Source organism: Mirounga leonina, unplaced genomic scaffold, assembly GCF_011800145.1.
Source record: "Mirounga leonina isolate KUSES-001 unplaced genomic scaffold, KU_Mleo_1.0 Mir_418, whole genome shotgun sequence".
In the NCBI taxonomy this organism is placed as follows: Eukaryota; Metazoa; Chordata; class Mammalia; order Carnivora; family Phocidae; genus Mirounga; species Mirounga leonina.
In genome coordinates this window covers 14,862,812-14,890,293 of record NW_023270739.1, presented here as the reverse complement: position 1 = coordinate 14,890,293, position 27,482 = coordinate 14,862,812, and the positions used below count along the sequence as shown (strand labels likewise).

At 45.8% G+C, this 27,482-nt stretch overlaps 1 protein-coding gene across 1 annotated transcript in view; it reads left to right on the top strand.

Annotated features, from left to right (window-relative positions):
- The window catches only part of STAB2 (stabilin 2), a 144,726-nt gene that overhangs the window by 43,182 nt on the left and 74,062 nt on the right, over positions 1-27,482 (top strand). Inside the window, exons 11-25 of the mRNA XM_034987711.1 lie at positions 927-1,009; positions 2,574-2,723; positions 4,120-4,263; positions 5,024-5,080; positions 5,234-5,359; positions 8,706-8,759; positions 9,065-9,145; positions 11,242-11,394; positions 14,465-14,527; positions 17,558-17,644; positions 18,185-18,271; positions 19,639-19,750; positions 22,226-22,406; positions 23,421-23,514; positions 24,742-24,900. Coding sequence (XP_034843602.1) covers positions 927-1,009; positions 2,574-2,723; positions 4,120-4,263; positions 5,024-5,080; positions 5,234-5,359; positions 8,706-8,759; positions 9,065-9,145; positions 11,242-11,394; positions 14,465-14,527; positions 17,558-17,644; positions 18,185-18,271; positions 19,639-19,750; positions 22,226-22,406; positions 23,421-23,514; positions 24,742-24,900 — 1,631 coding nt within the window. The remainder of the gene's footprint in view (positions 1-926; positions 1,010-2,573; positions 2,724-4,119; positions 4,264-5,023; positions 5,081-5,233; positions 5,360-8,705; positions 8,760-9,064; positions 9,146-11,241; positions 11,395-14,464; positions 14,528-17,557; positions 17,645-18,184; positions 18,272-19,638; positions 19,751-22,225; positions 22,407-23,420; positions 23,515-24,741; positions 24,901-27,482) is intronic.

Below are 27,482 nucleotides of genomic sequence, written 5' to 3'. Positions count from 1 at the left end.
CAAATTTGACCAACAGAAAGTAAAACACAGACTTGACCAATCAACAGAAGCCTTAAAATATCAATATCAAGAATCTACCAGTCACCAAAAAATGATTTCCCAGAAAGAGCACAGAGAATGGGTCAATGCCATGTTGTTGGCATAAATCCTAACATACAGCCTGCACAAGGCATCCTACAGGGAGTCAAGCATTTGTGGCATGCTTCTGCCTTCTTACAGCCTTCCGCTAACAATTCAAACTATCAGATGACAGCAGACGGGGGTGACAGGATGTCCTTTGCAGACTGTGCTCTCGAACATTTCCCTGGACAAAGCCCCGTCGACCTTCCACACATTTATGAAGTGCTGGTCCATGCTGTCTGCTGTGTGACAGCCCAGAGCCCTCCCTGCTGTCCCAGCTTCTCCAGGAGGATGGAAAGAGGACCAGCTACATAACTTGCAGGACACCATGCAAAATGACAAGATGGGGTCCTTGGTTCAAAAATTAATGAACATTTCAAGGTGGCCACAGCAGAGTATTAAATCAAGCATGAGGCTCTTCTGAGCTGGCCCTGGATGGAACAGGGCTGTGTCTTTGCTCACCACGATGGCAAACAGCTCAGAAAGTCGGGCACCGGGTCAGGGACCTTCTGGGATTGACTGAGGATTTTGTCACATGACCCCCACAGAAGGTCTCATCCCAGGGTCTCCTTGAAGCCAAGGCGAAAAACCACACAGTTATATAGAAGCGTTTGGGGCCATGGCATCATGATGCCGTGCTTTCTTAGAGCTTCCCAGTTTACCAAGGGCCACACATACCAATTAGAAGAGAAGAGCTCTTGAGTCAAAGGGCTTAAATGGACCACAAGGACCATTGTTTGATTTTACTCTTCATGTGGCACTGATTCATTTGGTGTTTTCTTTCTTTATGTATTTCTATTCCTAAGACAAAGCCTATGCCTGGCCACTAAGTAACCTGGGACCATTCACTGTGCTCTTGCCCACAGACAAGGGACTGAAAGGATTCGATGTAAGTATTTAAAATAAAGTGGGAAATCCCCATTAAAATTAAATCTGATGATAAGGATGCTGATTTGGGGGGGAAGGGGTGAACTTTTAGTGAAATATAACACCCCTACAGAAAGCATACAGATTGTAAGTGCACAACTCAATGCATCGTCACAAAGTAAATGTACTTGTGTATCCAGCAAGACTATTACCAGCTCCCTAGAGGGCCCACCGATGCCCCCTTCCAATCATGACCCCTTCAAGGGTAATGACTGAGGGATCGTAAGTATAGTCATTTGATAAACAGGATTTGCATAATGCAAACTGCTTACTTCCTGTGAGAAGAATTAACCTAATGTATTAACTACATATTTGTTTCTTTAAAATCATCATAAATGATGGTGTGCCTGGGTGGCTCAGTTGGTTAGGCATCCAACTCTTGATCTTGGCTCAGATCTTGATCTCAGAGTCCTGAGTTCCAGCCCCACATTGGACTCAATGCTGGGTGTGGAGTCTACTTTAAAAAAAAAAAAAATCATAGGAGCGCCTGGGTGGCTCAATCAGTTAAGCGTCTGCCTTCGGCTCAGGTCATGATCCCAGGGTCCTGGGATGGAGCTCCGCATCAGGCTCCCTGCTCAGCGGGGAGCCTGCTTCTCCCTCTTCCTCTGCTGCTCCCCCTGCTTGTGTTCTCTATCTCTCTGTCAAATAAATAAATAAAATCTTTTTTAAAAAATCATAAATAACAGTGGTAGAGGAAAGTAGAAGAACACGGTAGTCTTCCCCGTGAGCAGCTGTTGTCTGAAGTGATGTCACACCGTGGGAATGAAACTCACGGTGCCCAGCGCAAGCATCCTATCATGATGGTGTCAATAAAATTGTTACATTTGGTTTAATGGAGATAATGGACATATTGATCTGTATAAAATTGGTTTCTCTTCATCCAAGATATTTTATGATAATAATTTTTGCTGCATTGAATAAAAACCCAGGAAGTTCCAGACCCCCTCATCCTAATATGTCACCACCTTTGGACAATCTGAGATGAATCAACCATTAAACTTCAGAAATGCCTCATGTCTCTCCTATAGGGAGGAGAGCTCACAAATATTGAATGTCTCTGCATGAGGCACTTTGCATGTGGTCTCTTGTTTACTATATAGATTATTTACACAGAGTTAATAAAAAGTATCTGTTGACTGCTGATGATATATAATACTGACAAAATGTAGATTTGATCCAGTGGATTTCAAAAATCCTAATTTTCCTATTCAAAAGCTCCATGGATCTAGTTTGCACTTTCTTTTCACATAACTTTTTGTTTCATTTCCATCTGCTCCCTGGGCTCAAGCTGATTCCTGGGTGCTTGCACCTGCCTCACTCCTGGTGGTTTGAGAGGACACTGAGCACCGCCTCCTGCTCTCTAGACTGCGCTCCCCATCCCCAAAGCCACCTGTGTCTGAAAGAGCCCAAGCCTCAGTTAGGGGGCCTTGGCATTGACATCTTTGATTGGCCAATGCGTGCCTCACAACCTCAGTTTGTCCTTCAAACACCAGTGGAAACTGAAGGGACTGGCTCTCTTTCCTCAGGTCAAAGAGCTCTTGATGGATAAGGAGGCTGCTCAGTACTTCGTGAAACTCCACATAATTGCTGGGCAGATGAACACCGAGCGTATGAATAACACAGACACTTTCTACACCTTGACTGGAAAGTCAGGAGAAATCTTCAACAGCGATAAGGTAAGGGCCTCTCTGATTTTCACTTCCAGAACAAGAGTTGTCTACTGAGCCAGTGCCCACAGTTGACTCCATCTGTGTTTGGGCTCTTGAAGGTTACGAAGAATGTCTTTCCTTATTCCTCGTTTGCCAAAGCACTTCCCTATGAGGGAAGAGGTGGAGAGCAACACCAGGAAGGATCGGGCCGGAGGGATCTATTGTGGAAAGAGGGTTATAAAGTGTTGGATTTTGCTCTGGTTTGAATTTGTCTTCCAGGGAACGTCATTTGGGTGCCAGCAGGAAAGAGAAGCTTTGTAGTAAACCTCTTTCCTGGAAGTGCCAGCACAAAGCCAGATCAGCATCCCTCTTGCAAAAGGAAATGGATTATGTTGGGTTTAGGTTACTGGAGTTTATCCATCCTCTGCAAACCTAGCATCCCATCTCTCCTAATGCCATTGGTTCTGTTCTGTTGCTTAAGTAAAACTACCCTCCTCCCCTCTCACACATAACTCTTTCTGTGACTTTACTGAGCCAGAGGGGATGTGATTAATAGACAGAAGGTGCATGTGTGGGTTATGGCCTATATTCTTGTATTTCACCAACTATCAATAGTTGTTAGATTATTGAGCACTTATTCTTGTACTGAGATGAACCTTTATTTATGTCATATAAGACTTGCAACAATGCCATAAAGGTGATTTTTCAAGTGGGAAAACTGAGAGGTCACAAATAAGGGTCAGATCCAGGATTCAAATGTAGGACTCCTTGACTCCAAGACCCAAATCATTAACCAATGTGTTATACTGTGTGTGAGAGGATGGATGGATGGATGGATGGATGGATGGATGGATGGATGGATGGATGATGGATGGATGGATGGATGATGGGTAGATATCTAGATAGATGGATGAAAATGTAGTTCCTTTTCTCACAAGGACATTCTTTCACTCATTCATTCATTCACTCATTCACTCATTCATTCACTCATTCAACACATAGTTATTATCTATAGCTTGTAAGAGCCACATGAAAGGAAGAAGGAATTAGCTTCAGTCATTTATGCAACAAAATTTTTTATTGTGTGCCTTGTCCATACAACACACTAAAGTAGGTGATAAGTTTATAGTACATAGACTTTTTTTTACCCTTTCCGACCTTGCAGTCTATTCAGGGAGACTTATGATTCCTATTCACATTTAGCAATCCCTGGCAGTCATCAGTGATTTCACACATTATCTCATTTGATCTTAATGAAAGACCTGTGAAATGAAGCAAGCAAATGACATCTTTCCCATTTTGGGTTAAGTGACTTATCCAAGATCCTATAGTCAATAAATGATAGATCCCAGGGACTCAGGACTTCGAATCCAATAGTCCTTCAAGGATACCACATTAATTTTATTTTTTCTTGGTGTTTTAGGACAATCAAATAAAACTTAAACTCTATGGAGGCAAAAAGAAGGTAAAAATTCTACAGGGGGACGTAGTTGCCTCCAACGGGCTCCTGCACATCCTCGACAGAGCCATGGACAAGATGGCACCCACATTTGAGAGCAACACGAAGGTGAGACATTGCAGGTAAAAGTTAGGTCAGCCCAGGGCGCCTGGGTGGCTCAGTTGGTTAAGCGACTGCCTTCGGCTCAGGTCACGATCCTGGAGTCCCGGGATCCAGTCCCACATCGGGCTCCCTGCTCGGCAGGGAGTCTGCTTCTCCCTCTCCCACTCCCCGTTTGTGTTCCCTCTCTCGCTGTGTCTTTCTCTGTCAAATAAATAAAATCTTAAAAAAAAAAAAAAAAGTTAGGTCAGCCCAAATCCCTCTTTCTCTGTTCCCTGGAGAGTCATATCAAAGAAGAAAATGCATGCCAGCACTATGGGCTTGTCCTTCATGTCTACTAGGACCTCAACCATGGGGAAAATGGGATAATTTCTGTTTTCAATAGAATTCTGGGTATCTCTGCCAACAGAAAGAGAAACATGCATTAGGTGTTGGAAAGATCTCAATTTTATGATCTCTTTTACAGCCACATATGATTCAGTCCAGTAACTAGTTGTCATGAAAAGTTATCCCTCATGCTTTATGGAGCAGGGCAGTCCTCACTGTGATAAAAATTTATTGCTTTTGACTCATTTGATGATGGCCAAAGGCTACTTTAGAACATGCAGATCTGAACCACCAATTCAATTAACAACAGGAAACATCTCTATAATGTGTTGCAGGTGACCAGGTTCTTTTCTATCCACATTTACACATAAACTCTGTCACAGACCTTTTAATGTTGGGGTGTCTATATCTTAAACCACCTATTTCTTTTCATGATTTTTAGCAAACCATAATGACAATGCTACAACCAAGATACAGCAAGTTCAGATCTTTGTTAGAGGTATGTACTTTTCATGAATTTCTGGAAAATGGTTTTATGTCTAATCTTTTGTATAATGAGCAGAGGTATCAATTATAAATATTTGCTAAGGAATTACTTCTAGGATTTGTCAGAGATAGGTTGCAGATATAAAATTTCATTGCTCAAATGCAGGAAACCAATGTGGGACATGCCTTAGATGAAGATGGGGCTGGTGGACCATACACCATTTTCGTTCCAAGTAATGAAGCATTAAACAATATGAAGGACGGCACTCTTGATTACCTCCTTTCTCCAGAGGTATGGTATCCTACTTACTCTGATGACATCATTGACATGATGTGAGTCCATACAGACTTTTTCCAAACTAGGGATGTTCAACAAGTGACACATGTATCACCACCTACCCTCCCGCAACCAATACAGACATCATTAATCAATCACAGTCCTCTGGAACTATGGATGTGGCTCCAGTCTCCTAGACAGAGTTCCAAATAGCCAGTCAGACTGAGCACAGGAAATAAAATCTATTTGCAACCCCAGGTCTAAATGATTGGTTTGATTTTTCCTGGCTCTTCTAATATTTCTCAGTAGTGAAATCAGTATTTTAAGTTCCCTACAACTTCTAAAACTACCTTGTAAATGAACTCTAAACTAGGCCATTCTGGGCCAGGTCTAGGCTAAATTTAAAAGGAATAAATGTTGGGGGGGCACCTGGGTGGCTCAGTCAGTTAAGTGTCTGACTCTTGATCTCAGTTCAGGTCTTGCTCTCAGGGTCGTGAGTTCAAGCCCCATGTTGGGCTCCATGCTAGACATGAAGCCTTCTTTAAAAAAAAGAAAAAGGAATAAATGTTATTTTTAGATGCCCCAGGCATTCCTTTCTATTGCTTTCATCTTTCTTCATAATAATCTCTCCTTATATACCATAAAGGCCTTCAATTCTTTCACATTCTTTTCTAGAAAGGAGATTTTTTTACTCCTTCACATAAGAGTATAAGTGATTGAAACCATTTAATGTGTTTCCTCTCCCAGAAATAACAGCCTTAAACCAAAGGAAAGGGTAATTAATTATAGAATTTTGTTCATTAGAATGTCAAATGATGGAATTATAGGAAGGGCCACGAGCTTTCCTCCAGTGCCCTGAAATCATGCTGCCATCTTGCCAATGGGGCAAGACTATCCATGACCTCAGGTAGATCGGTTCATTATACAAAATGGAGGGTCCCGATCTTTTAGGGTAGTGATTCCTAAACTTCAGTATATTTAGGAATCACCCTTGGAGTTTGTTAAGTAGGCAGCTTCACAAACCATACCCCAAGCATTTTGATTTAGTAACACCTCCATGAGATCTAGAAATAGACATTTGGGGAAGCACCAACTTTCTAACCCAGGCCATGCTGTTTTTGGAACCCTGAATCTTGTTGCATGTATGGTTTAGAGATGCACATGGATACACACCTTTCTAGAACACTTTCAGGTATCTACAAGGGTATCTCGCCTTCAGAAAACTTTGAATTAAAAATATACGGATTGAAGAGATTGAAGGTAATCTCTTACACTGCAAATGAACATTCACCATATTAAAGGATTTGCTACAGATTTCCACTTAAAATGCTAGATTTCCCAGTGTCTTCAAGATAGGATGCTATTTTAAAAATACAATTCACACATAAGTTTTCTGAAACCTAGCTATTGCAGAAAGGTGGTTATAGCTCTCATACTTAACTTTAAAGCTAAAAAGTAATGTTGCTCCCCTGGGAAATTATTAAAATCCTGAGATTATATGGCTTCGTTGAGTACATAGCTTCTAATTTGATACCAGTTTTTTTAAAATAATATTAAAGGAGTTCTCAGACACCTAACCTGCTACACTTAAAATTAAGACAAAACCTTTTAATTAGAATAGAGAAATATCAACCTCCCTGCTTTTCTGTCAAGCACCTTTGCTCAGAAATCTCTTGTCTTTCTCTTCCTTCATGACTCCTTCCAGTTGTGGCTGGAGCTGGCTGGCTGGCTTGGGCTCTCAAGTAGATTGTGTACCTGTTCCCAGCTTCACTCACTGAGATTGCCTTGCAGCTCGAAATTAACTTACAGTGGCAACATTTACACGGCAGAAATTGGCCAGCTCTGTAAATCTGGCTCCTCTGTTTCCCCACAGAACTGATTTACCAGCACACCACTCACTGCTCCTGGCTCTCAATCACCTTGCTCTCAAAGGCAGTATCTTTCAGCCCACAGAGAATATAAACACTCCAAGTCTCTTCGTTCTGAGTCAAAACTGTTCTCCCACTGTAATCTCATTGCTTCTGCCTGCAAGTCCTCACTCGCGGGTACCAGAAAGCCGCTGCAAGGGGAAGATTAGAGCCAGAATCTAAGAGTCTGAACTCACGCGGTAACAAAGCCATGGCTACACAAAGCATCGCTGCCGGGGCTGGCTACTTGGGTTTCAACCCCAACATTCTTACGGGTAACCCTGCCCTGCACATACTGCTTTGGGTTTCTCGATATGGTGGCCATACGATGTATCATCCACACCAGCATACATGAGAGCGAATGGGGCTGCCAACATGCAAGGCGTAAAGCAGGGTTGTACCAGACAAGCCAGGATAAGGGGTCACTCTACTTCGGGGAAACTCCCTTGGCCTAGGGACCCAGAACGAGTGCAGAGGGGAGCCTGGGCGCATGGGCCTCAGATTCATCTGGGCTCTTTCAACCAGGGACTTCTCGCTGTTGGGACATGTCCCTAAAATGTCAACCTCTGGGAGGTGACTATGATCTTGATCTGTGATCCTCCTCCCGTCCAAGCCAGAGGAACCACGGCTGTGCAACTTACAAAGCTGAACTCAAGGGCTCTGAGCTTGTAGCCCCCGGCTCTGATTCTGCTGGGAGATCGCAGACCCCCACGGCCGCTGGTCCCCAGAGAGTAGTTCCCTGCGGTCCTCACCTCTGTACGCTCTCCCCAGGGCACCCCTACGGGGACTGCTCATCCCACTGGAAGTCCCAAGACTCTCTTTTTCCTCCACCGCTACTATGCTTCTGAAGCATGAGAAATCGTGGAAAGGGCTTTGAAGGAGAGATGACCATGGACCATGGCGGCTCAGAAGGGGAGAGTGTCCTGCCCAGATATTCCTAAGAAGGATTGTGTAAATTCCTAAATAACCAGCACATGGTCTGACAAGCAGACATTTATTTATGGGGAAAGTGAAACAGAATCCTCAACTGAGGCTGTCTTAGAAATTCCAGAATGTAGCTTTAGACATTCAGAGAAGTAATGGAACAGAGTGACTGAGAACTTCTTAGGCTTATTATCCTAACTTAGCTTTGTGACCTCGGTGGTGTCTTTAAAACTTGGTGTTATCACACATAAAATGAGCCAATAGTGGTCCCTCCCTCACAAGGCTTTTAAGAAAATTAGATAAAATGTGCATATAATGCTTTCAGAACAGTTCCTGCCACAAAAGAGAAATTTGGTGAATGTCAGCTCCTTGAGGATGGGGTTTTTCTCATCCTGCACTTCCCAATGAAGAGATTATGGGCATTGACTTTTCTTGATTATGCATCCAAAGTCATTGGAGGAAGTTCCCACAAAAGGGGGGAAAGTTGTATTTTCTGCAATGACTAAAGAAGTATTTTTATTCCATTGCAGGGATCTCGGAAGCTTCTGGAACTCGTCAGATACCACATTGTCCCATTGACTCAGGTTGGCCCCACTTTCCTGCCCTATTTTTTCCTGCTTTCCACATATCTGACCTCATCTTAAATTCCATTATTACAGTGCTAGAAAATCCATGACAATTGTTCTTTATCTGTAGCTCTGGGCATACCCTAAGCAATGAATAATGAGCCTGTTATCAAAGAAACCCTCAAAGCCACAAAACTGATGACATCAGACCTCCCATTATTTATTTCCTAGACTTCCAGGCTATTTTTTCCAGTGAGAACTTTACAAAAGCAGGGCTCTAGGCATTGCTCAAAAATGTCTGTGCTGTTCTCTTCTCTTTGCAGCTGGAAGTGGCTTCTCTCATTGTGATCCCACACATTAGGAGCCTGGCCAACCAGATCATACAGTTCAACACAACCAACAACGTAGGTGAAAAAATTCTACTGCTGCTGTTGTGACTCACATGCATTTTTGCTCTGCTTATGATTGTTCACCAGGTTATCCTCCCTATACCCTAACTCCCAGGCTTACGATCTTGATGATTACTTCCTTCATGTGTTATTTCTTGCATTTCATGATCTCATTTATTTGCTGAGCAGCTGCGGGTGTGAGACTCTGAACTAGATGCTCAGGATAAAGCAATGAAGAAGACCGGCTTACATTCTAGCAAAGAAAACAGACTTCGAGCAGCTAATTAATGACCAGCTAATTATTTCATTACAATTATAATAAGTGCAATTATAATTATAATGAGAGTTTACAATAAGAGGAGGCTGGGCATTCTAGAGGTCCTCAGTGAGGAAGCGATGCTTTAGACAAGTTTCAAAGGATGAGTACAGGGAATTGCAGCAGAGATGAGTAGAGGAGAGTTCCAGACAGAAGGGAGAACATGTGCAAAGGCCCTGTGGTGGGAGGGAACATGACTTATTTAAGAAACTCAGTGAAGGCAGTGTTATTCAGCTAATTCCCTGGGCTAATATCAGCAAAAGTCTGACAGCATGCAGATTATATCTCCCGTTGATTCACTCTTTATGGTGATGATAATGATGATGCATCTTTTCTTTATCTATTGAGTGCCCACTATGGGCCAGACACCATTCTGGGTCTTAAATGTAGACCAATGAGCAAATAGAGAAAAGTCCCTGGTTGCATGCAACTTTCATTCTAATAAATAGGAAGATAGTAAACAAATTAAATAAGTAAAACACAGCAAATATTAGAAAGTAGTATGTGCTAAGGCAAACAAACAAAGAAGGGGGATATAAAGCAAGGATAAAGCTGACATTTTAAATAAAATGCCCAAGAAATCCTCATGAAGAAGAAAACATCTGAGCAAAGGCCTGAAGGAAATGAAGAAACAAGCAAGCAACATGAATATCTGGGGGAAAGAGCATTCCAGAGAGAGAGAGCAAAGAAAGGCACAAAGAAGGGAGCATATGCCTGACCTGGTTGAGGAACAGCAAGGTCATCGTGGCTGGAACAGAGGGAATGGAGGAAGAGAGGTAGGAGAGGTCAAGGCAGTGGGAGGGAGAAGGAGAAGTGGGGTCAGGTCACGCATGGCCTAAGAACTCTTACTTTAAATGAGATGAGGAGCCATGGGGGATTTTGAGCCATGGAGTGACATGATCAGACATCCATTCCGGGAGGCTAGTTAGAAGCTGACTGTAATAACCCAGAGAAGAATGATGGTGACTCAGACCAGGGTGGTAGCAAGGCTATGGGAAGAAGTGGTTGCATTCTGATAGCATTTTGAAGGAAGCCCCAGGAGAATCTGCTGATGGATTAGAGGAAGAAGTATCCTGAGCTTCTGACTTGGGCCACCAGAAGGATGGAGTTGCCTTTAATACCACAAGTGGAGCAGATTTGGGGGGAAAGGAGGTCAGAATTCTTTGCCAATCTATTCAATTCCACTCCCTCCCCTACAACATAAGCAGGGACTTGTCTGGGTTTTTTACTGATGTATCCCCAGCGCCTAAAGCAGAGCATAATACAGGGTCAATAAATGTATCTGAATGAATGGACCTTTGCTTCACCAACAGAGAGGTAAAATGGTTAACCCACAGTCTCTTAGCAAATATATCATAGAGCTGGAATAGTTATCCCCCTTCCCAGCCCCACACCTGCAAGGACCATCTCTGCAGAGACATCCTTGCCCGGTGTCTGTCAAGAATTCATTTAACATCCATCTTTCCCTGGGGTGCCCTGGGGGCTCAGTCAGTTAAACGATTGACTCTTGGTTTCAGCTCAGGCCATGATCTCAGGGTCTGGAGACCAAGCCCCACGTCGTATTCCCCGCTGAGCGTGGAGCCTGCTTGCCATTTTCTCTCCTTCTGTCCCCTCACCTTGTGCTCTCTCTCTCTCTAAAATAAATAAATCAGCCTTTAAAAAAAAAATCCATCTTTTCCTGTCAGCTAGGCCCTTCTCGTAACAACCATCTGACAGGAGGCCACACACCCAGGTCTGCCTGGGGACGGCTGGTGTCCTGCAGGACAGAATGAAAGATGTCCCTGCTTCCTTCCAGGGACAGATTCTGGCAAATGATGTGGCCATGGAAGAGACAGAGGTCATTGCCAAAAACGGCCGTATCTACACCCTGACTGGCGTCCTCATTCCTCCCTCCATCGTGCCGATTCTGCCCCATCGATGTGATGAAAGCAAGAGAGAGATGAGACTGGTAAGGAAGCTAGGAAGATAAAGAGGGGCCCCAAACAGCCCCACAGGGCAGACAAAAGCCTTCCCTCTCACGCTCCTGAGGAAGCTGGCAAGGAGAGTCTCACCCCAGGAGCCTCATTCCAGACAGGTTTCTGTCTCCACGAAGAGGCAGACAGGCCTGAGGTCCTAGCTCATAACCATGATCGACGCCTCCCAGATCTATTGGCTTTTCAGAGCAGCTGTAACAAATTACCACAAAGGAAGAGGCTTAAAGCAACAGAAATGTATTCTCTCACAGTTCTGGAGGCCAGGGGTCTGAAATCAAGGTATTAGCAGGGCGGTGCTCCCTCTGAAGGCTCTGGGAGGGGGCATCCTTCCTCGCCTCTTCCAGCTTCTGATGCCTCCCGGCAATCCTTGGCATTCCTCAGCTGCATTATTCCAATTTCTGCCTCTGTCTTTACGTGGCTTTCTTCCCACTCTAGTCACTGTGTGGGTCCCCTCACTTCTGTTAAGGATACCAGCCATTAGATTCAGAACCCCTCCCAATCTAGTATGACCTCATCTTAACTAATTACATTTGCAAAGGCTTACTCAAGGGAGCACGAATTTGGTGGGGAACACTATTCAGCCCACTACACCGGAAGAAGTGGGATCAGTCCCTGCCTGTGTCCCCTGGGACCACCTTGCTCCAAGCCCATAGCTTTACTCTAAGAAACTTAAAAAAGAATTTCTTCTCAGGTGGGTGCTCTGGCCTCGCCAGTCAACCCTCTTTCTGTATTTCTTTTCAAATACCAAACTTTCTGTTTGCCTATGAGCTTGTGTACCTTCTAATGGCCTTTCCTGTTTCCATAGCAACAGCAACCTTGGCTGAGCTGATTTTATTCAAAGCACCCCAAATTTCAACACTACTGTACATGTGATCTTTCAGTTCCCATGGAAACCATACCCCCGAAGTTAGCGCAGTAATCAGTCTGGGTCTTTCTTTTCAGGACACTGCAATAATACTTCAATGATTGGAATATCCTTGGAATATGGGCATTGAGCAAGGAATAATGGTTTCATTTTATAGGTTTTATTTATTGATCCCTCTTCTTATCATGAAGGCTGGAAATAGCTGGTTGGTCACCTGGTACAGGACTGTGGCTGGTTCTTCTGATATGTTTTAGGATATTGTGCAGGTGCCTGTTCTCCATGCCAGTCATATACCATCTGGGGGATTTGATTCCATTCTGAGCACCCCTTTTTAAGAGAGGCTGAAACCTAGTCACTTTCCCAGCCAGTCCCTACCAGTGATTTTTGTTTGGTTCATTCTTTGAAAAAAAAAGTTTGGGCAGGTACATCACCTGGTTTGGGCTGGGGTGAAGATCAGAACAGGCCAGACGAGAATAGCCTCATCTCCTATTCCAAAGGTGAAAGATTTTTGGAAAATAGGGCCTCTGCCAAAAAGACTCAATAGGAGTCTAATTATTGACTTTAGAGCTTCCCCATCCCAAGCAGCTGCCATTCAAGGTCAAGAAAAGAAGTCTATGGAGGGACAAGGTCAGCCCTAACTGCCTGCCTGTTGCAGGGTTGCTCTGTTCCAGGTTGCTCAAAAGCTTGTTCTCCAAATTCTCAAAGGAAAGAATCTAGATGTGGGTTTGGGCCACAGCCCAAAGGATTTTGGTTTAATAGAGAAAAGAGCTTCCCAACACCTGCCTTAAGATAGAGTCTTCTTTTATTATTTTCTCTGGGTTTAAAGTCAAATCTATCTGCTCTACATGATTCAGGATAGTTTTTGTTAGGTCTGTTAAAAGTACAAATGCTGGGACACCTGGGTGGCTCAGTCAGTTAAGCATCTGCCTTCAGCTCAGGTCATGATCTTAGGGTCCTGGGATCGAGCTCTGTGTTGGGCTCCCCACTTAGTGGGGAGTCTGTTTCTCTCTCTCCCTCTCTCCCTCCCCACCATTTGTGCTCTCTCTTGCTCTGTCTCACTGTCTCAGAAAAATAAATAAAATCTTTTTTAAAAAAGTACAAATGCATTCTCTGCAAAGTATTTAGGCTAGCACAGAGTGAGGGCAGCTGGGACTGTCTAGAAGTCTCAATTTGCACCAGCCTTAACCCATAGCTGCCTTGTCTTGTATGTTTGGATTTTAGAGGTTTAATTAATAATTCTCTGTACTAGTTAGGGTCCCTACAGGAAACAGAAGTTACCCCAATGGTTCAAATGAAGAGTCTTTAATGAAGAAGCTACTACAGAGGGGTGGGCAGGGCTAAGGAGACAACCGAGTTATGCTGGGGCATCCAAGGAGAAGGAATGGCAGGAAATCTTTACCATCCAGGACCAAAGAGGTGAGGAAGGGAGGGCTAGGAGGTACAGAACCCAGTGAGAGCTGGAAGGATGGAAGAAGTGACATTCATCAGGAGCTATAGTGATGGTGCCCAGCAGAGATGTAGGGAAGAAATACCTCTATCTTGCCCTCCTCCTACCCACCAGCATCCTGCTGGCGTCTCGCATTGGCCAAGACCATTAAGACACTGGCAGGGGAGGCTGAGAGACCATTCTTCAAGGTCCACTTGCTGGAGCACAGAGCCCAAAAGAGGTCAGAAAATTGATCTGGAAAGATTTGGAAGCACTCACCCCTCTCCTTGCTCCTGAATTCAAATGAAACAAGAAGCCCAGGGTTGGGGGTGGGGCAGAGACTGAAAGGCGGAGATTCCATGCTCAGCTTCGCTGCTGCTAGGCTAATTGGAGAACAAGCCTGTGCCCAGTGCTAACGCTCCATCTCCAGCACAGGTGGAAAATCTGCACTGCTTCCTCAGGGACAGGTGCCTCTACATGGCGGAGAGCCGATCAGAAACCTCAGGCCGATGGACAGTCGATCTGACCCTGAACGAAGGAGAGGAGGCGGCTGCTCTGAGCAAGCTCAGTTCCAGCCCCCAAACCCTCTGGCATGGGCACTGACCTCCCTCCTTCTCTCCAGGGAGGCACCAGTAGGGAGTGGAGAGGGAGGCCAGGAGTGGTCCCCTGGAGGAAGGAAGCATGAGGCCAGGTAGGGTGGTCCCCTGCTCCCTCTTACAGGGATGCCTGTACTGATCCTTGTCTTTCCTTCCAGGGCACCTGTGTGAGCTGTTCTCTGGTGTATTGGAGCAAATGTCCTGCTAACTCTGAGCCCACGGTAAGTGTGATGGCTTCATGAAACCACACATCACCCAAGTGACCCCACTGGTGTTGCTTCTCATCTTTTCTACCTTTCTTCTTAAAAGATATTAATTCCAACTGGGGTAACGTCAGATTGGCTCTTAGCCTACTATGTGGGGGAGGGTAGAAAGCCCACTGTATGGGGGAGGGTAGACAGAGCTGCATTTGAATCCTTGCTCATTAACCCTAGGTGCATTGCTTAACCTTCTTACACTAAATTTTTTTGTCTGTAAGTAATAATAATAAGAGGATTAGCAGAGATTAAAAACCCACGTACAATACATAAATCAAGTGGCTATTCAGTAAAGTTTCATTCTTTCTCTACTTCACCCTCTTAAGTTTGTGTAGGGGAGTCAAAGCTTTGCCTTCACCATCTTAAGGTCTCCGGCTGGGCCTGAGAATTAAATGAACATTAGACAGATTCACAAGAGAAAAGTTCACAGATTTTATGTGTACACGGGAGAGCCCATAAGAAAGCGAAGACCCAAAGAAATGGCAAAACCTAAATGTTCATGTGGTAGGTTAAATAAAAGGAGGCAATTGTGGGAAAGTCACTCAAATGTACAGGGAGGCTAGAGGCAATTCAGAGTTATTTTAACAAGGTCCATTTGTGCAGCTTTTTCTCTGCTTAGCTTCTTGTCTCTAGTGACAAGAGGTCTCTTTTGTCCTGGTACAGGGAGGGCATCTTTCACAGGGGAGTTTTATCTCTTGTTTTCAGAAGGAAACGGGGGGAAGTCAGAGTGTCCCTTTTCTATCTGCTGTTTTTCTTTTTCTTTTTTTTTTTTTAAGATTTTATTTATTTATTTGAGAGAGAGAGAGACAGAGAGCATGAGAGGGAGGAGAGTCAGAGGGAGAAGTATCTGCTGTTTTTCAAGGGTGCCTTGAGCTCAGAACAATCCTTAGGCCAAGTGGCCCATTTGGGGCTGGCGTATCCTGCCACACTTTACTTCTGCTTGCTTTTCCCAAGCAGAGATAGAAAACAAGGCCTATCAAGAGAATGACATTAGGACCATCAAACCCTCTTCAAGTTCGGCTGAATTCTGCTCACATCTATTGAGAGCTGGTTCCCACGGCCTAAAGATGAATGAGATGTAGTTTTGTTTCGTTTTCGTTTTTGTGTTGAGAAGATGTAGTCTAACAGGGAAAACAGATCGTTCTGCAACAACCCAGAATTCATATGCCAAGTGCTCTATGAGTGACAAAAGCAAAATGCTCCAAGGTAAAATTGATGTTAGAAATCTCTGCTTATAATTTTGTCCTAAAAAAAGAGCCTCCCGGGGCTCCTGCGTGGCTCAGTCGTTAAGCGGCTGCCTTCAGCTCAGGTCATGGTCCCAGAGTCCTGGGATCGAGCCCCGCATCGGGCTTCCTGCTCGGCGGGAAGCCTGCTTCTCCCTCTCCCACTCCCCTTGCTTGTGTTCCCGCTCTCGCTGTCTCTGTCTCTGTCAAATAAATAAATAAAATCTTTAAAAAGAAAAAAAAAAAGAGCATCCCAACGAGAAGTATCATTCAACACTAGAATAGGTCACTAAGGAAGGAGATAAGCTCTTTAACACAATCCTACTGAGAAGCATTTAATAAAGCAAAACATGAACATTAAATAAGGGCAGGTGTGCAGATAGTTATTTTGCTCAGTCAAGACATCACCCGTGAGTCCTACAGGATGCCGTCAACCAAGGAATACGGAGAGGGAGGAAAAGAGAGGAAATCATGTTGACTAGCATCAGAACGATTGCTGTGTGCAAGACATTGTTCTAAATGCTTTATATAGCAAACCTACGAGGTAGGTATATTACCGTCATAGCCTTCTTGTGATCCGGGAACGAAGGTAAGGAAACATAAAACGCTTCATACAAGGTCACACAGCTAATACGTGGCAGAACCATGATCCTCCATCGCTACAGCCCAAGTAAAGAAGAGAAAGAAAGAAAGAAGGTGGAATTAGATACATGGGTTAGAACCCAAAAAGCCCCAAAACTTCCCTTCCCAGGCTCCCATGATCTATACTTACTTAATTATCCTGAGAGCTGATAAGGGGACTGAACATTCCTTCCTCAATGACTGCAGAATTCCTTTATAGAGCTCAGATTTTAGGATTTTACAGCCCATGAAGTTCTCAACACTACCTTCTTGAGCAAGAGCCTAAGATGAAGGGGTGCCTCCACATCAACGTTTACCTAACATAAAACTTGAGCCAGGGACAGAATGCTTAGGATAAAACTTGAGATCAGCATTATTGTCCCATTTCACAGATGAGGCAGTTGAGGCCCACAGAGACTACATGACTTGCCTCTGATATCCTAAAGTTAGTATGTGGTAAGACCCATTCTCTGGACCTGCCCCTTACTAGCGGTGCTCTTTAGAAAAAATGATTTACCTGTCAGGGCCTCAGTTCCCTCATCTACAAAAGAGGGAAGGAGTTGAAGATTGATGACCCTATATGTGCAGTGCATCTGACCCTAGTGGACTCTTGATAAATGGCAGCTCTAAATAATTATGATCGGGCACCAGGGGTTAGAGAATGGAAAGTTGCACTTAAGTCTTTCCTCCGTGCACATATATATACACACAACTCCTATGAGAAAAGCTCTGACCATCACTAATTTGTTTGGTGGATCTGTCTACAAACTAGAGAGAGACTCTCTACTGTCTCCAAAATTTTCTATGTAGAAGGAGCTTGGGGATGGCTATTGATTGGAAGAGGAGGCTAAGTCACATCGAGGATGAACAGGAGAGTGTTCCCCAGTCAACCGGCAAAGTCTGCTATGGCAAGAGAGGGGAGGTAAAGATAAATGTGCCCTGACTTGTGCCAATCCCAGCCTGTGTTCTACCAACAAGGAAAGAAGGTGACGAAGCTCTGACAGAGAGCCACGTGAGCTGGAGTGTTCTGGTGCTCTTGCCTGATGTCAAAGGGAAACGGAAGTAGGTTGTCGAGTGTACGAAGCCGAGCAATGCCCAGAGGACCTCAAAATGCAGACTCAACGCATTTTTCCCATTGGCTTTCTTCCAGACACTCTTCACACACAGATGTGTCTACACTGGCAGAATAAGGAGCCTGAAGAGTGGCTGTGCCCGATACTGCAATGCCACCGTTCAGGTGAGGCTGGCAGGGCCGAGCTCCGAGGCCACACTCTGGGGCCTCAGCATCTGTGAGGTGACAGGGTGCCGGTGGGGCCTTGGCCATGTCTTCCTGCAGGGGAATGGCAGAGTGAACTCCCTCCGTGGGGTCCGGGTCGCCCCCTTCCCTGCATCCATCCCTCCTGTGGTTCCCTCTGGCTCTTAACAGAGAGCCCACCCTCTTGATGCTCCCCCTCCACCCCACCATGGACCGGCCACTGCCGCGTGTCCAACCTGTCTCTTACCATCCTTGACAGTCTCTTCCTGACGACACAGAGGGTGGGCTCCATGAGCGCAAGCCTTCATGTCTTGTTCTCGCGGTGCCAGAGCCGGCTTGGCACCCGTGGTTGGCGCTCAGTACACGTGTGGTGAGCAGATGGCTGAGCACCAGCCGTGCCATCATCTGCAGATGAAGTCGAGCCCATAACGGGGAGCTAATGCTGTTTATTACAATAACGGAGATTAAAATGTATCTCCTTTGAGGAATTGGCACAAAAGGCAACACGCGTTTTGTTCTCAGATACCAAAGTGCTGCAAAGGTTTCTACGGGCCTGACTGCAACCAGTGTCCTGGAGGCTTCTCGAATCCGTGCTCGGGGAATGGCCAGGTGATACAAACTGTTTCATGAGTACTGAGCTTGACCTGTCCTAAGTCAAGTGGAAAAGCAATTTTTAAAACCACTAAACCAAGAAGTGTTACAGTGCCAGTCACTATTCCCAGAAAGTAAAAGAAACAGATCAGTTGCGGGACACCTGGGTGGCTCAGTCGGTTAAGCGTCTGCCTTCAGCTCAGATCGTGATCCCAGGGTCCTGGGACCGAGTCCCACATCGGGATCCTTGCTCAGCAGGGAGCCTGCTTCTCCCTCTACCTGCCCCTCCCCCTGCTTGTGCGCTCTCTCTCTCTCTCTGACAAATAAATAAATAAAATATTTTTAAAAAAAAGAAAGAAAGAAAGAAACAGCTCAGTTGCTAAAAGAACAGAAGGTATCTGTAGCAGAAGGAATTGGGGCCAGGGGTGGGGAGGGGGGAGTCCGGGAGTGTTCCGATATCTGCTTTCCTGCTGCTGACCACTTGACCTTGGATAATTCAATGAGGCTCCCTCTGACCCCACTTTCCTCCTATGAGAGGAAAACAGAGTCCCCTGCATTGATCTCCAAGATTTCTTTCAGGATGAAGATTCTGTGATACTTAAAAAAAAAAAAAAGCACTGCCCAGTGATCTGCTTTTTATTAACCCACCTCCAAAACCTAGTAAAATGTAAAGGCCCAAACTTGACTCCTCTAGCTTGGAGGCCAAAGCTAAACAAACAAAGGTAAAAGTAGCAGTGTTTAACATGGGAAATTATAGATCTGTGCATTTAAGAAACCCACATCTAAAATATGCCCCTCTCAAGGGGAAGGAAAAACTGCAACCACAAATGGGTTGAGTTGAGGCAAGACCAGGGCAAAGCGGGTACGAATTAGCTACCACAGCCCGTGGCAGGAAGTCGCCCATGCCCCACTCTGGTGCACAGCGATCCTTGCAAAGCCAACCTTGAAACAGCTGAAATGGGGAGGTGGAAGACAAGAAGTCTTACACTGCAGGGGGAAACGCTGTTGTCTGAGGTCAGGAAGCTGAGCGAGCGAGACTCTGGAGAGAATGTCCAGCCTTCATTCTGAAGGTCGGTGGCCGATCACACCATCCCGCAAGCATTGTTTGCAGCTTTCCAGTTCACCATGGTGACACCCTTCCTCCTTGAATGACTTCCCTTCAGGTTCGAAATCCCGACTCAGGACCCCAAGCTTGTCCCTGTTTTAGCATCCTACCTGTTACCAACATGACTCCACTTTCCACGAGGAGTCCCAAAGAGCCATGTCTAGCAGAGAGAATCTGACTTCAAAGAAGTCAGGCCATGACACAAAGGCATCTGGGACTTCTTTACGGTGGAACATTGTCCTCATGCCCTCATTGACCTCATTGTCCTCATTGCTTGCAGTGTGCAGATGGCCTCGATGGCAATGGGACGTGCATTTGCCAAGATGGCTTCCAAGGCTCCCAGTGTCAGTTCTGCTCTGATCCCAATAAATATGGACCTCGGTGTGACAAAAGTAAGTGGCACTTCCAGAGCTTCCTCCTGTTCCTCAGCCAGGATCCCTGCATCTGTGGGCTGTGTGCCCTTTTGCTTGGTGTATACCCTCATCCTGGGTCATTTCTCAACACATGGTTCTCAAGCTGTAGCCCACGCCAGACTGTGGGGCCCCACTGCAGAGTTTCTGAGGCAGCGGGCCTGGGGTGCTATTGGAGAACTTGTGATTCTAGCCGGTTCCCTGGGGATGCCCACACTGTTGGCCAAGGGACCACAGTTTGAAAACCAGTCTCTTAAAGTTTCCCCACAAACCTGAACTGACCGTGGGCTCAGTAGCAACACACAGACTCACTCTCTATCCTTCCAGCAATCCCCTTCTATAATCTTCCCCCCTCTGCAAAATGTGTGACCTTGGGCAAGTGACTCCCCCCCTCTCTAGACTTTGGTTTCCTCATCTATAAAATGGGGATAATAATAGTAATTACCTCATAACGTTAGTGCAAGTTATAAATGGAAAGCCCTTGCCTTGGGACAATGCCTAGCACGTAGAATGCAGTACAAATACACTAGCTCTTATTATTATCTGTGATTGTTGTTACTGTTGCCGTTATTCTAAGTTCAGTGACGTAAATGTCAGGAAGCTTGGAGAACAAGCAGAAAGTTCCACAACACTAGGCATTAAAAAAAAAAATGCAGTTATTTAATCTTAGATAATGCATTATGTCTTTTAAGATTGCAACATGTGTATATTTAAGTAGATAGATACATAGATATGTAGAAATAAATATAGATGTATATTTCCACACTAGGATTAGAACTTGAAAGAAAAAAAAATGACTAGATCAGAGCTGGCTGTGGAATCAAGCCAGCTGGAAGTTAAATCCCCATTCTGCAACTGGCAGGCTGTGTGACCATAGAAGGAGTCTCATTGAGTCTTACTTTCCCCATCTATAAAACGAAGATGATAATAGTACCCATGTCATGGGTTTTTGATGAAGTTAGACCATAATTTAGGGCCATAGCACAGAGCTTCCACCTAGCAAGAAATCAGTAGATGAAGCCCTTCTTACTACGATCACTACTAATGCCATTTGCTGGTTACAAAGCACACAGCCCTTCCTCTCTCTCACCTGGTCTGATCTTCACACCTACCTCTCAAGATGGACAGGAAACTGGAACACAGCAGGGTGGAGCTGCTGATCCTAGTCCACTGTTCTTTGTGCCAAACAAGGTTTCTGAGAAACAAAAATAAGGTTTTATTCCAAAGCCTGCCAACATTGGTATTTTTATGAGGCCAGCAGGGAAGTATGCTGAGGCCAGGGGAAGCCGTGGAGGTTTCCACACCGACGCCTCTCGTCCTGGTCTGTGGCTGCCCACCATCCCATGCAGGAGAGCCTCCTCTTCCTTCTGTGCCCTTGTCCCTTGCAGATGAAGTCCTGACTTGCTTAAAAGTTTATGAAAAGTTTTTTGTTTTAAATCCAGCCATGCTTTTCCGGCCCACTCACCGTGTCTCTCTTCTCTGCCCTGGATGTTGGCTGCAAGGACCCACATGAATTCCTCTCCTATCGCCCTCCTGGGTCAAAACCGCAGAAGCCTTCCTTTCTGATCATAGCCAAGCCCCCAAATCCTTGCCTCCTGCCTTTAAGAAATTTTGCATCCTTCTTTTCACTACCGCGTGCATAGGAGCTTGAGTCTGAAGCACACGTTGCAATCTTTAAATACCTATCATCAAAAGCAAAGTAAACCACTGAAGTTTAAAATGATCACAGGCATGTGGAAACACCAGCTAATACCCTAACCTATGGTGTTTGCACGTGGGCACTAACAGACATGGAATCTGAAGTCCTGGGTTCAAATCCCTGTTTGAAAACTTAGCAGCAAGTTAGGCAATGTGTGTCACCTCTCTGGCCTCAGTTTGCTCATCTGGAAATGGGGATGATAAGAGTACCTACCCTCTGAGGCTGACTGTTAATAAGATGATACAATTGAAGTCCGGCCCGATGCCTAGAACAAGGTCAGTGCACAAATACTGGCCATCAGTTAGCGCTGGTTTGCTGTGACAGAGAGTAAAGAACAAGTATGTAAGCCACACGTCAGAGGCCATGCTGGCATGAGAAACCGCTTCTAATGATTCCAGAAAGGTGAGAAATTTCCAGACTAAGCTCTCCAGCCATAAAGTAAATGAAGATTGAGTTCCTTGGCATCTTTCACACACACACACCCCATGCACACATAAATGCAAAGCATTTCTGGGACTGAGTTCTTCCCATCCTTGATAGGACAGTCAAGCTCACCGAGCACTGTCTCGGGCACATGGAGAGACACTTGAGAAGCTAAGACCCAGCCTCCAGAGCCCTCCCCTGGCTCAGCCCCAGGTTCTGCTCTGACAGGCACGAGAGGGGGGTGAGGGGAAGGGGTCTCTCTCCTCCATGACCCATGTGCCCCATTGCTACATTTGTCCCCCAACCCCCAAATGTCCCTCTTCCTTCTCTTCCAGAATGTCTGTGCATTTCCGGAACATGCAATAACAGGATCGACAGTGACGGGGCCTGCCTGCCTGGCACGTGCAGAGAAGGCTCTGCGGGGAGGTTCTGCCACAAGCAGACCTCGGCCTGTGGGCCCTACGTGCAGTTCTGTCACATCCACGCCACCTGTGAATACAGCAATGGGACAGCAAGGTAGGCCTGTAGGGCACCACCCTAAACAGCCCCCAGCCACTGTGCCACCTGCAGGTAGATGCAGCCCATATCTCAATTCTTTGCCAACAAAGGCCTGTTTTCTCCAGCTGCCAATGTGGCCTTTGTGGAGAAAATCTCAGACTGAGCTGGGTTCAAGTAGCCGCACTCCCTGCTTTGCAACGTACCAACTGTGTGACCTTGGGCAAGTTACTTAACTGAGCTTCACTTTCTTCATCAGGACAATAAGGATGATGTTGCCTACATAGCAGGGTAATTGTGGAGGTCATAAAAACTGGATGTAAAAGCACCCAGCACCAGGGGCGCCTGGGTGGCTCAGTTGGTTAAGTGGCCAGCTCTTGATTTTGGCTCAGGTCATGATCTCAGGGTCATGAGATCGAGCCCTGCATCTTCGGGCTCCACACTCAGCGGGAAGTCTGCTTGAGATTCTCTCTCCCTCTCCCTCAGCTCCTGTCCTCTGTGCTCTCTCTCTCTCTCAAATAAATAAATAAAATTTAAAAAAAAAAAAAAAGAACTGTCTCGTAGAAGAGATGGTAGTTGTTCTCTCCAGAGCCACGGATAATAACTAGGGGCAGATTCCAGCCCCATCAAAGCAACAAGCTGCCAGAAGTCGGGCCTCACAAGGCGCAAGTGCAGGCAGGCACCTGCTAAATGTTCCACATGCTTTATCTCGCTCACTTAATCTTCACAGCGTCATGCGGGAGATTTTAGACTCATTTTCCAGATAAGGAAACAAAGTCTCCCAGAGGTTAAGGGGCTCATCCAGGGTCACACGACTGCTAAGAGGTGGAGCCTGGATTCCCACCCAGGCATGTCTGACCGCAGACCCCCCCCTCCAAGTGCCTGTGACCACCTTGGTACACTGGCTCCGCCCACAAGGGCAACCTGTCAAATGTCTGGCCAGGAGCCGGTTCACCCCCGGCTGGCCAGCCTTTTCCTGGGTGGTTGCTGCTTACAGTTCTGGGGCTGATTTTGTGCATGTGCTCTGTGTTGCAGCTGTGTTTGCAAAGCAGGATACAAAGGGGATGGAAGCCTCTGTTCAGAAATGGACCCTTGTGCAGAAATCATGCCGGGGGGCTGCAGCCGAAATGTGAGTGTTGCTCTTTATTTCCAAGCTGCCTGGTTTCTTAGGAAATCCTGAGGGAAGGCCTTGCAAAAAACGATATCTAAAGGCTTTCTGTTGCATGAAGCACATTTGCTGGAACCTTGAGTTTTAAGGATGATGCCTTCTGTGAGCCTCCACTTCCTAAATCCGCGTGTGCAGGGAATATCCCAGGAACACAGGAGCGGGGGTCTTTGGGCTCTTGAAAACAGAGCCTGAGAATCAGATATTGGAGGTTATTAGCAATAAACCAGTGATTCAAACGTTACAGCTTACAAGTGACTTGAATGTCCATGATCTCATTTGCTTTCCCTAACCCCCCAACCCAATAAAGAATGTTCTTATCCCCATTGTACTGATAAAGAAACTGAGGCTTGGGGACGCTAAGTGACTTGCCCTAAGTTCTATTATTGGGTATAGCTCAGGGGTATAGCCCAAACTTACCACTGCTTTTGAACATCCCTCTCACCACCACTGAGCCCTACGTACAGTTTACTAACTGGTCTCCCTGCTGCTTCCACGCCCCCGCCCCCCGCCACCCCTGGGGCATTCATTGTCCACCCACAGCCAGAGTGACTTGAAGCGGATCGGATCATGTTTCTCCCATGCCGAAACCTCTTCCGTAGCTGTCAGGCTCCGAGGGTGAAATTAGACGGGAATGCCTCGCCCCATCCCACCAGACGCCCCTGGGGCTGGTCCCACCCTTTGGACAGCGTCCCCGGCACCTCCTCCCTATCACGCTGTCCTTCAGCTTCCCAGGTGCTGGGTGCTCCTCCGGAGAGGTCTGGAGTTGCTACAGTGGTTGGGAGCTTGCACTTCAGCGTTCTAGAAACAGGATTCATGAAGTTTTGTAGCTGTGTGACCTTAGGCAAGTTACTTACCTCCTCTCAGCCTAGCTTCCTTATCTGTAAAGCAGATACTAACGCGCCCTTCCTCAAGATGATGGCTTCTACCGGCGAAACACTAAGAACAGTCCCCGGCTCCGTAAATGACAGCGACGTGCTGGGGGCTGGCCATTAGCTGGCCCACAACAAGCAATGCTGGTCTTTAAATCGTCTCCTGTTTTCCATGGATTCGGTGCAAACGTGCATCGTAATCATTTCTATCGCACTCCATGCAAACACGCGTTTCTAGAAGGTACCCCTGTTTTTTGCTTTGGGAACCATGTGGCTAGACTGAGGTTTCTGAGATTCGCTGCGGCTTGTCCCCCTGCAGGCGGAGTGTGTCAGCACGGGCATGGGGACCCACACGTGCGTGTGCCAGCAGGGATGGACCGGGGACGGCCGAGACTGCTCGGAGATTGACAAGTGCCTGCTGGCCAGCACCAGCGGCTGCCACGCCAACGCAACCTGTTTGTACGTCGGCCCCGGGCAGGTAGGTGGGACGAGGCAGAGAGCAAAGGGGAGCAGGACTCCCCCAGTGGCTTTTCCTCGCTGGACGCAGCACTACTTCGTCTAGAACTTACTGCAGCTTCTGAATCATTTGTAGTAGTGAGAATCGGTTGTCACAACAAACCTGTGACATAGGTACTTTTTTTTTTTTTACCTTTTGACACTCTTCACCCATTTAGCCCACTCCCACCCCCACCCCAGCCTCTAGCAAGCACCAATCTGTTCTCTTTATCTATGTGCTTGGTCTCAGGTTTTGGTGTTTGGGTTTTTTGGGGTTTTTTTATTTTTAAGATTCCCTATATAATTGAGATCATATGGTATTTGTCTTTCTCTGTCTGACTTACTGCACTTAGCATAATGCCCTCCAGGTCCATCTATAGTCCATTGTGTATATATACCACCTCTTCTTTCCTCTATCAGTGGACACCTGGGTTGCTTCCATATTTGGCTATTATAAATAATGCTGCAATGAGCATGGGAGTGCAGATTATCTTTTCAAATTTGGATACTCACAAATGAAATTGCTTGAAGGTACGGTAGTTCTATTTTTAGTTTTTTGAGGAACCACCGTACTGTTTTCCACAGTAGCTGCGCCAGTTTGCATTCCCACCAACAGTGCATGAGTTGCCTTTTCTCCACATCCTCGCCAACACTTGTTATTTCTTGTCTTGTTGATAATTGGCATTCTAACAGGTGTGAGGTGCTATCTCATCGTGGTTTTGATTTGCATTTCCCTGATGCCAAGTGATATCGAGCGTTTTTTCATGTCCTGTTGGCCATCTGTGTGTCTTCTTTGGAAAAATGTCTATTCGCATCTTTTGCCCATTTTTTAAAAAGGATTGTTTGTTGTTTTGTTATTGCATTGCATGAGTTCTTTGTATATTTTGGATATTAGCCATTTATTAGATATGTAATTTGCAACTATCTTCTCCCATTCAGTAGGTTCCCTTTTCATTTTGTTGATGGGTTCCTTTGCTATGCAAACGCTTTTTAGTTAGATGTGGCCCCGTGTGTTTATTTTTGCTTTTGCTGCCACATAGGTTACTAGCATTATTCCCATCTTACAAAAGAGAAAATTGAGGCACAAAGAAGCTAAGTAATTTGCCCTCATTGCACAGAAAATAAATCATATTGTGAAATTCACACTCAGATGGTCTGACTCCAGAGCCCCCTCTTAGTCACCTGACCACACTTTGTAATTCTGTAGCACTCTGCAGTCTGTGATCACTTTCACTTAACCTGGGTAAGGGAGACTGAGGCAGAGAAAGCTACTGCTCAGGAACCAGTCCACACTGAGGAGGTGATGACAAGTGTACCATGACCGTGGCCACGGAAATGTCCTATTCATGAAAGAGCTCACTGCCGTCTTATGTCTCACCACACATTTGGCAAACAATTGCATTTGGGTTTTTTTTTTTCACCTAAATTGCCAGATTGCATTTGAGAAAGACAAAATATGTCCTGGTCTCTGTATTAGTTTGCTAAGGCTGCCAAAACGAAGCGTCACTAACTGGGTAGCATAGAACAACAAAAATGTATTGTCTCACAGTTCTGGATGCTAGAGGCCCAAGATCAAGGTGTGGCCGGGCTTGGCTCCTTCGAAGGGCTTGAAGAAGAATCTGTTCCATGCCTCTCTCCAAGCTCTGGGTGGTTTGCAGACAATCTCTGGAGTTCCTCGGCTTATCCACGCATCATCCTTGTCTCTGCCTTCATGTCCACAGGGTGTTCTCCCTGTGCGCATGTCTGGGTCCAAATCTCCCCTTTTCATGAGGACACCAGTCATATTGGATTGGGGACCCACCCTACTCCAGTGTGACCACATCTTAACTAATTACATAATAATAATCCTATTTCCAAGTGAAGTTACATTCTGAGGTCCTGGTATCAAGATTTCAACATATGAACTGGGACTGGTCGGGACCCAGTTCAACCCATAACAGTATCTATCCCCTCTCTGCTCTTTCTTTCTGTGGATAAAGGCATCCTGATGTGGGAGATGGAGGAAGAGAAAGGTTTTTTTTTTTAATGGTGCCATATAAGAAATAAAATAGACCATATCTAGGATTGCCCTCAGTAGTTACTAGTTGGCTTGAGAACTTTTAGATATTAGGCAGAAATCCTAATTACCATGAATATTTATGTAAAAAGACAAACCGTGTTTGGATCAACATGTCAGGGTTGGGGGTACAGGGAGGTGCTACCCCAATACCAAGTGGAAAGGATTAAACACCCATGTTTATAAGGTCTTGCCCTGCCCCATAAAGATATATACAGGTGCTTCTGTATACATATACTTGCATCTAAGATACACACATTTACCAGAGCCTGGGTGGCTCAGTCAGTTAAGCGTCTGCCTTCGGCTCAGGTCATGACCCCAGGATCCCCTCCCCCCTGCTCGTGCTCCTGCTCGCTCTCACTCTCTTTCTCTCTCAAATAAATAAATAAAGTCTTTTTGAAAAATATACACACAGGGGCGCCTGGGTGGCTCAGTTGTTAAGCATCTGCCTTCAGCTCAGGTCATGATCCCAGGGTTCTTGGATCGAGCCCCGCTTCGGGCTCCCTGCT